This window comes from Jaculus jaculus, chromosome 1, assembly GCF_020740685.1.
Source record: "Jaculus jaculus isolate mJacJac1 chromosome 1, mJacJac1.mat.Y.cur, whole genome shotgun sequence".
Taxonomy (NCBI): domain Eukaryota; kingdom Metazoa; phylum Chordata; class Mammalia; order Rodentia; family Dipodidae; genus Jaculus; species Jaculus jaculus.
In genome coordinates, this window is record NC_059102.1 from 245,408,334 (window position 1) to 245,418,650 (window position 10,317).

Below are 10,317 nucleotides of genomic sequence, written 5' to 3' on the forward strand. Positions count from 1 at the left end.
GCCTGGCAGCTTCAAACCAGGCTTGACCATCCAGCCTTCACAAGCCAGTTAAAAGAGCCAAATTAACAGTGAAAGGCATTAAAAGGAGACTTATTCCATGTAACCCCACTGAGAAGAACAAAGAGATCCAGTAACCTCCATCCCCAGTCCATCTTCCCAAACTAATCTTTAGTGGCTACAATGGTTCCCTGGGTGAGGAGAATGGCAGCAAAGGAACACCAGGACATTTTTCAGGGTAATGGAAATGTTTTACTTCTTCATTGAGGTTGTGGTTACATGGCTCAATACATTTGTCAAAGCTCAGTAAATTGTGTATATACATATTCTATATTGGTTGTTGTTTTATTCAAGGTATGGAACCCACTATAGCCCAGGCTAATCTGGAACTCACTGTGTAGCTCCAGGTTTCCTTGAACTCATAGTGATCCTCCTATCTCAGCTTCCCAAATCCTGGGACTAAGGACCAAGCAAAGTACATACATACATATATACATACATACATACATACATACATACATGTGTGTGTGTTTGGTTTTCCAAGGTAGGGTCTCACTGTAGCTCAGGCTGACCTGGAATTCACTATGGAGTCTCGGGGTGACCTCGAACTTTCAGCAATCCTCCTGCCTCTGCCTCCCGACTGCTGGGATTAAAGGTGTGCGCCACCACACCCGGCTCAAAACTAAATTTTAAATGTGCACAACTCACAGTATGTAAACAGCACTTTTAATAAAGTTCATTTAAATAAATAAAAAGGCCTGTTCTGTTTCCTCAAATTAAAAATAAATTAGGTTAGGGCTGGAGAAGCACATAAAGATGGTGCATGCAACTGGAGTTTGCAGTGGCAAAAGTCCTTGGCATAACCACACTCATTCTCTTCAAATTAATTAAAAAAAAAAAAACATAAAAAGCAAATCAAAATCCAGGTGTGGTGGTAAAGCCAGCACTTGGAAGTGGAAGCAGGAAGATCAGCAGCTCATGGTCATCTCAGCTACAGAGTGAATTCAAGGCCAGCCTGGGCTACATGAGAACGTGTTTCAAATAAATAAATAAAATCAGTTGTGCAATGATCTGAAAGAGAAATTGTGTAATAAAACCTATTACAACCAGCTAAGAGTTGAGAAAGAGGGTGAGAGAACTGGCTTAGTGGTACAGTACTTGCCTAGCATGCACAGGACCCAGTACCACAAAATATTATTTCCAAAATATTTAAGAGGGTGAGGGAACATAATAACAGGGGAAAGAAAAAAAAAAAGGTTTAACTCATGACCTGGCTTCAGGGTCAACTCAAAGCAGGGGAAGAAATCATTTCAAACCATTTTAAGTCATCTGCAACATAATCCAGGGCAGGGGTAGAAAATAAAAATCTCAGCATGCGGCCTGGAGAGATGACTTAGCAGTTAAGGCACATGCCTGAGAAGCCTAAGGACCCAGGTCCCACGTAAACCAGATGCACAGGGTGGCTCATGCGTCTGGAGTTCGTTTGCAGTGACTAGAGGCCCTGATGCATCTATTTTCTCTCTCTCCTCTCTGTCTCAAATAAATAAATAAAAATAAAATCTTTTGCCGGGCATGGTGGCGCACGCCTTTAATCCCAGCACTCGGGAGGCAGAGGTAGGAGGATCACCAAGAGTTTGAGGCCACCCTGAGACTACAGAGTGAATTCCAGGTCAGTCTGGGCTAGTGAGACCCTACCTCTAAAAACCAAAAAAAAAAAAAAGTTTTAATTTAAAAATTGTTTTTAATTTTTTTTTTTTTTTTTTAAATCTCAGCATGCCCTTAAGAAAGTGAAAACCCCAGGCGGGTATGGTGGCACATGCACTTAGGAGGCAGAGGTAGGAGAATCGCGTGAGCACGAGGCCAGCCTGGGTCTACAGAGTGAGTTGCAGGTTCACCTGGGCTAGAGTGAGAACCTTTCCTTCCATTGGTGGGGGGGAGGGGAAGCAGGCATACTGGAAAGAACACAAGTATAGAGCACTCCTGTTCGAATGGCTTAGGTAGTAAGTGTGTGACCTTGAGAGTTCGCAGCTTCTCTGCGCCTCAGTTTCCTTTTATGTAAAACGGGGCTGGTGGCTTGAGAGTTTAGCCTAGCGCACAGCAAGTGGTCAAAGCATGAGAAATGCACACGCCGCCTTAGGCCAGGGGATTCGGTGTCAGATGGAAATGCAGGCCGACCCAAGCTTGCTGGGCCACCCCACCACCACCACCACCACGCCCGTTCCCTGCGTAGGGGGTCGCGGCCCCTGTCGGGGGCCTTATCGCGCTCCGCCAGGCCTCTTTTCCTTCCTGCACACATTCCACGCCACAGGGTCACCCCTCAGCCCTGCAGTTCCCGGGGGCACCTCCCAGGGCCCCACCTCGTTGAGGAAGCGGGTGACATCGTAGACGCGTCCGTGGATCACCATCCATACTTCCTTCGACGTGTTCCGCTTCGCCACCTCCGCCAGCCGGTAGTAGGTGACAGAGGTGTCGCCGCCCTCTCCTTTCCGCTCGCTACCGCTCGCTTCTGCAGTAGCCATTGCAGTCCAAGACACCAGAGCGCCGCTGTCTAGGTTTCTGCGGTTAACTTCCTCCAGGCAGAGCCAGCGCTGGGCCCTCGTCGGCTTCCGTAACCGGGTGAAGACCTGGTTCGACGTCCAATTAGCCAATAAGAGTCGTCCAGCCTTTCCCAACCCTGCCAATCAGAGACCATGATTTTGGAACGGCGCCCAAAAGAGGCCTGCGGGCTGTGGTTACCTTGGGAGAGATTTTCTTCTAGAGCCCTGGCCCGCGTGCCTGCAGCGTCCTGAATCGGGGAGGTCTCCACGGTCGCTTTTCCCCTCCGGCCCGATAACGTTCGGTTTGCTCAGCGGGAAAATGGGCGCGAGAACTGACACCCTCCTTACTGGTGGCACACTGAATGAGTGCTGGAAAGCTCGGAGCGCGAGCAGTCCACGCGTCACTGACAGCTGGCATTAGATACTCCGGGCGACTGGCCCACGACCTTAAGCCAGCGATGGAGGCTAAAATATGGAATATCCTAAGACTCATCAATACTAAGAAAAATGATTTTTTAAAAAATTATTTGGTAATCAGGACTTTAGGTACACTATTTTAGCCTTTTTTTTTTTTATTCAAGGTAGGGTCTCGCTGTAGCCCAGACCAAGTCTCAGGCTGGCCTCGAACTCACAGTGATCCTTCTCTCAGCTTCCAGAGTGCTGGGATTAAGCCCCACCATGCCCGACTTTTTTTTTTTTTTTTAATTTTTACATGACCCAAAATAGAATTCAACTCATATGTTCGGTACTAGAATTATAGGAATTTTCGAATTCCAAGTTTGGTTAATGTGTAGTGTGAGCTACTTTTCTTTTAGCTACTTATTTTAACTGACATTAAAGCTGACAGACGGATCAACCTAAATTGTTTCAGTGTGTCACTTTCACAGCCCACTTTAGGACTCTCCAGGATACATTTGCAATCTCTTTCATGGAGTATTTTCCACCATTCCTGTTATAATCCTTGTGTAACAAGCACTCCCTTGTTTTTTGTTCTTTGTTTTTGGCAAAGCCCACAAAAAGAATAGGTGCACTAGGGCCTCTTGCCAAAGCAAATGAACTCCAGACGCATGAACCACTTTGTGCATCTGGCTTTACATGGGTTCTGCAGAATGAGACTAACCCAGGCCATCAGACTTCGAAAACAAGCAACTTTTTTTTTTTTTTCAAGGTAGGGTCTCGCTGTAGCTCATGCTGATCTGGAATTCACTATATACTCTGAGGGTGGCCTCGAACTCATGGCCATCCTCCTACCTCTGCCTCCACAGTGCTGGGATTAAAGGCATGCACCACCATGCCTAGCAAAAATAATCAAGCATCTTTAACCTCTGAGCCATCTCTCCAAACCCACTCCCTTTTTAGGACCAAAGCACAAACTGCTCTAGGAACCCCACTATAAACCTAAACTTTCCATAGTCTACTTCCCTAACCATACAAACTATGAGGGCAAACACTTATGATGTTTAGGGTCTTCCACAATGTCTAAATTCAAATATTTGCATTCATTTTAGGGATTTTTTTCCCAAAATTTACCGCATAACAGTTTCTATGATAGGGTCTGGAGATAGAATGGCAATACGAGAAACAAGCTCTAAAACGGGCACAGTAGTGCACACCTTTAATGCCAGCACTTCAGAGGCAGAGGAGGAGAATCACCATGAGTTCAACGCCAGCCTGACACTAGAGTGAGATCCAGGTTAGCCTGAGCTAAAATGAGACCCTACCTCGAAGAAAAACTAAAAAACAAAAAACGAGGAGGAGGAGGGATGGGAAGAAGGAAGAAAAAGAAAAGAGTTCTCAGTACTATCTGTGTTTTTGTTTGTTTTATTTTGGATTTTGAGACAGAGTTTCATGTAGCCCAGACTGGACTTGAATTCACCAGGTAATCAAATCAAGGATAACCATGAACTCCAGATCCTCCTGCCTCCAGACCCCAAATGCTGGGATTACAGTTATGGGTCAGCATGTCCAGGAAAAAAAAAAAAATTCTGAAGACTGTGTATGTAATGGTAACATGCTTAACTAGCGTGCATGAGGCCCTGGCTTTAGTTCCCAACTCTGAAAGGAAGGAAAAATCCAAAAGCACAAGTTCTGTCAATGAGATTAAAACATTAGATACAGAGACATATACTGTTGCAGTCCGGTTTGCATTGCTGTTAGAAATCACCCAACCAAGAGCAGCTTCTGGGAAAAAGAGATTTATTTTGGCTTACAGGCTCGAGGGGAAGCTCCATGATGGCAGGGGAAAACGATGGCATGAGCAGAGGGTGGACATCACCCCCTGGCCAACAGAAGGGAGACCACAGCAACAGGAGGGTGTGCCAAACACTGGCATGGGGAAACTGGCTATAAAGCCCATAAACCCGCCCCCAACAATACACTCCCTCCAGGAGGCATTACTTCCCAAATATCCATCAGCTGGGAACCTAGCATTCAGAACACCTAAGTTTATGGGGGACACCTGAATCAAACCACCACATATACCAACATATGTGACCATGTAATTTAATTTCTAGAAGAGATTAATGCCAAATGCATGAGAACCAGCTCTCAGCAAATATTTGTTGAGTAACGCACACCTAACCCCAGTATACAAGAGTCTCCTGAGGATTCTCTGTTCCACTTGCAGAGAGTCTAATCCAGACTCTACCTTTTTGGGTGGGCGTGGTGGCACACACCTTTAATCCCAACATTTAGGAAGCAGAAGTAGGAGGGTTGCTGTGAGTTTGAGGCCAGCCTGTAACTGCAGAATGAATTCCAGCCTTGGCTAGAGTGAAACCCTACCTAAAAAAAAAAAAAAAAAAAAAAAAAGCAGGCAGGCAAGCAAGCTGGGCATGGTGGCGCACGCCTTTAATCCCAGCACGTGGGAGGCAGAGGTGGATCACCCTGAGACTACATAGTGAATTCCAGGTCAGCCTGGGCTAGAATGAAACCCTATCTTGGAAAACCAAAGGGAAAAAAAAAAAAAAAGGACTTTCAGGTAAGATGGTGGCATAGGAACCACACCAAAGCAGCCTAGCGGAGAAAAAGCCAAAAAAAAAATACACACTTCTACCAAAAAGTGAGGTGTATAAGAAATGATCAACTGCAGGAGAAAAGTAGGAGAGATCCAGAGCACCTCCAGCAGCAGCGGAGCCAAGTCCAAGTGGCCCCAGCCACAAGGCTCAGCCTGAGCTGCAGGAAAAGCCAAGTGAGGGGTTCTCCACTCACACCGGGACTCCTTGCAAACTCAAGAAATGTGAAGGAAGGACAGCAGAGACCAATGAAGCAGCTCTTGAGGAAGAGGATCACCCAGTGGGAGTACTTCAGCCACCATCCACAGCCTCCCCTCCCCCACCGCCAGCACAAGCACCAGAGACCTGGGGAAGGGAGCTCACCTACAAAGCACCCAGCACAGGCGATCAGAGCAGCAACCCAGTGACCCAGCCAGCCTACCTGAGCCCACAGCACAGCAAAGAGAGACCCAAGCAGAAGCAAAATAAGCCTGGTATATAGGCTTCAATCAGAAGTGCTAATTGCACCTTCCATGTCAGGATAAATTACGTGTTAAATCTGATGGATGGTCGAATTGTCATTCTTAAATAAACTGTATTTTGGGCTTGTAATTCGTTGCTCCCTATTTACAGTGCCTTTGTTTCCTCTTCTGTTGTTCGTTGAGGAAGGGTCTCACTTGATCACAAGCTGACTTGCAGCCCTCTACAGACCAGAAATTTTAGCTTCCCAGTTGACAGGATTAAGGGTGTGGGGCAAGACACATCTTTAGGGACTGTGACTTTTTAGCAGATCTGGTTGTCATAATACCTGCTCTTGCATACTCTGCTATTTTTCATTAAATGTGTACATTGTTTAGTTAAGTTTTAGAATTTGCCTGTATTTTGTTCCACTCAGCATATTTGAATACTCTTATAGCAGGCAAACCCAACACCTAAGGTCACTTTCGTGGTTACTCTGAGAGTCTTAAGAGCCACACCTAGCAACTTAAGCTCCTATCCTAAAGATATATAACATCAGATTGATTGATACATCTAATAATACTGCAGTTAATTAGAAAATCTAAGCATTAAATTAATCCAAGCTGCAAAAATCTCATTACAGAGTGATGGCTTAGTGATAAAGGCATGTGCCTGCAAAGCCACAGGACCCACGTTCGATTCCCCAGGTCCCACGTTAGCCAGATGTACAAGGGAGAGCATGTGTCTGGAGTTCATTTGCAGTGGCTGGAGGCCCTGTCATGCCCATTCATTCCCTCTCTCTCTCTCTCTCTCTCCCTGTCAGGTAAATAAATAAATAAAATTAAAATTAAAATCTCTACCTTATAATACAAGAAACACAAAAATCAATACAATATAAATCCACCAAAAAGTATTAATGTGTTAGAAACGACCTCCAGTGAGACTGATTTAGAGGAAATGCCTGAGAAAGATTTCAAAAGAATGATGATAAATTTGTTCAAAGAAATCTAACAGGAAATCAAAGGAATCAAAGAAGACATAGGAAACCAATTTAATGAAATAAGGTCAATACAAGACAGAAATAAGGAAATAGAAATAATAAAGGAAAACCAGTCAGAAATACTCACAATGAAGAACAGAGTGAGTGAAATAAAAAACTCTGTAGAGGGCTGGAAAGATGGCATAGTAAAGTGCTTTCCTGTGAAGCTTTCCGTCAGCTGGTCTACATGGAGGAGGTTTTCAGCTCAGCTGCAGCAGGATTTCTCAGTAACCTTGTAGCCCAAGTATGTGGAGTCTTCAGCAATGAGGTCTTACCATTTATTCTTGGGGGGAAACCAAGAGCCTCTGAAATGGCCTACCCTGGCCAACAACTCACTGGAATGTATCCCATCCCCGGCACTGAAAATTTTCTAGTAACAACCTATGGCTTCTTAGTGTTTCATTGCCAAAAAAGTAGGTTTCCATATGATTTATTTTTATCCTCTTAGATTTTGATTAGCCCTCCCTCCACCTTTCCTTTACTCAATTTCTTCCCCTGACCTCACTTGGGCTTTTTCTCCCCCATTAATCTATTCTACTTACATATATACAACAGCATCCTATTAAGTACCTCCTCCCTCCCTTTCTGTTCCACTTATGTCCCATTTCTAGCTTATTGGCCTTTGCTACTGAGTTTTATTCCTACTCACACAGAAGTCCAATCATTTGTAGCTAAGATCCACATATGAGAGAGAACATGTAACGTTTGGCTTTCTGAGCCTAGGTTACCTCTAAGTATAATCCTTTCCAGATCCATCCATTTTCCTGCAAATTTCATAATTTCATTTTTCTTTACCACTGAGTAGAACTCCATTGTGTAAATGTGCCACATCTTCATTATCCACTCATCAGTTGAGGGACATTTAGGCTGTTTCCATTTCCCAGCTATTGTGAATAGAGAGGCAATAAACATGCTTGAGCAAGTATCTCTAAGGTAGTGAGTTGAGTCCTTAAGAAATATGCCTAGGAGTGGTATAGCTGGGCCATATGGTAAATCTATTTGTAGCTGTCTCAGGAACATCCACACTGTTTTCCATAGTAGCTGGACCAGATTGCATTCCCACCAACAGTGTAGAAGGGTTCCTCTTTTTCCACCTCCTCACCAGAATTTATGGTCATTTGTTTTCATGATGGTAGCCAATGTCACAGGAATGAGATGGACTCTCAATGTAGTTTTAATCTGCATTTCCCTGATGGCTAAGGATGTAGAACTTTTTTTAGATGTTTATATGCCATCTTGTTCTTTTGAGAACTCTCTATTTAGATCCATCGCTTGTTTGATTTCTTATTATTTAGTTTTTTGAGTTATTTGTATATTTTGAATATCAACCCTCTGTCAGATGAATGGCAAAGATTTTTCTCCAGTTCTGTAGGTTGCCTCTTTGCTGTATTCACAGTGTCCCTTGCTACACAAATCCTTTGTAACTTCATGAGGTCCCAGTGGTTGATCTGTGGTTTTATTTCCTGAACAATTGGGGTTATATTCAGAAAGTCTTTGCCAAGACTAATATGTTGAAGGGTTTCCCCTACTTTTTCCTCTATCAGTTTCAGAGTTTCAAATCTGATATTAAAGTCTTTGATCCATTTGGACATAATTCTTGTGCATGGAGAGAGATAGGATCTATTTTCATCCTTCTACATGTACATATCCAGTTTTCTCAGCACCATTTGCTGAAGAAGCTGTCTTTTCTCCAATGAGTATTTTTGTCATTTTGTCAAAGATCAGGTGGCTATAGCTACCCGGACTTACATCAGGATCCTCTGTTCTGTTCCATTGGTCTACATGTTTGTTTTTGTGCTAGGGCCATGCTATTTTTGTTACTATGGCTCTGTAGTATAGGTTAAAATCAGGTATGGTGATACCACCAGGCTTTTTTTTTTTTTTTTTGAGAGTGACAGACAGAGAGAGGAAGAGGCAGATAGAGACAGAGAGAATGGGCGCGCCAGGGCTTTCAGCCACTGCAAACGAACTCCAGACACGTGTGCCCCCTTGTACATCTGGCTAACGTGGGTCCTGGGGAATCGAGCCTCGAACTAGGGTCCTTAGGCTTCACAGGCAAGTGCTTAACTGCTGAACCATCTCTCCAGCCCCACCAGGCTTATTTTTGTTTTAGATAGCCGGGCATGGTGCCACACGCCTTTAATCCCAGCACTCGATAGGCAGAGGTAGGAGGATTGCTATGAGTTCAAGGCCACCCTGAGATGACAGAGTTAATGCCAGGTCAGCCTGGACCAGAGTGAGACCCTACCTCGAAAAAACAAACAAAAAAAAATGTTTTAGATATTTGAGATTTTTTTTTTTTTTTGCTTCCAAATGAATTTTTTTTTATTGTTTTCTCTATTTCTGTGAAGAATGCTGTTGGAAATTTGATGGGGATTGCATTAAATGTGTAGATTGCTTTGGGTAAGATTGCCATTTTCACAATATTTATTCTTTCAATCCAAGAACAGGGGATGTCTCTCCATTTCCTAGTGTCATCTGCAATTTCTTCCTTGTTTCATTGTAGAGATCCTTCACTTCCTTCGTTAGGTTTATTCCAAGGTACTTTTTTTAAAAATGCAATTGTGAATGGGAGTGATTCTCTGATTCCATCCTCTGTGCATTAGTTGTTAGCATATAGGAAGGCTACTGATTTCTATGTGTTTACTTTGAATCATGCTACATGGCTATAAGTATTTATCAGCTGTAACAGTTTGCTAGTAGAGTCTTTAGGGTCCTTTATGTATAGAATCATGTCATCTGCAAATAATGATAACTTGCTCTCTTCCTTTCCAATTTGTATCCCTTTTATGTGTGTCTCTTGCCTTATTACTATGGCTAAGACTTCCAGTACTATATTAAATAAAAGTGGGCACAGTGGACACCCTTGTCTTGTTCCAGATTTTAGTGGAAAAGCACCAAGTTTTTCTCCATTTAATATTATGTTGACTGTAGGTGTCATAAATAACCTTTATTATGTTGAGATATGTTCCTTCTAGTCCTAGTTGCCATAGGACTTTTATCACGATGGGATGTTCGATTTTGTCAAATGCTTTTCCTACATCTAATGAGATGATCATGTGATTTTTGTCCTTCAGTCCACTTATATAATATAGTACATTTATCAATCTGCATATGGTTGAACCATCCCTGCATCTCTGAGATGAAGCCTACTTGGTTGGAGTGAATGATTTTTCTGATATATTCTTGTATTCTATTTGCCAATATTTTGTTAAGAATTTTTGCATCTATGTTCATGAGGGAGATTGGTCTGTAGTTTTTCTTTTTCTATTCTATCTTTGTCTGGTTTTGGTAT

The 10,317-nt window shown here is 43.2% G+C and overlaps 1 protein-coding gene across 1 annotated transcript in view; it reads right to left on the bottom strand.

Moving 5' to 3' along the window:
• Window positions 1–2,605, bottom strand: part of LOC101596437 (cytochrome b5 type B) — a 41,788-nt gene extending 39,183 nt beyond the window's left edge. The window contains exon 1 of the mRNA XM_004661655.2: window positions 2,355–2,605. Coding sequence (XP_004661712.1) covers window positions 2,355–2,516 — 162 coding nt within the window. The 5' untranslated portion in view covers window positions 2,517–2,605. The remainder of the gene's footprint in view (window positions 1–2,354) is intronic.
• Window positions 2,606–10,317: the final 7,712 nt, after the last annotated feature.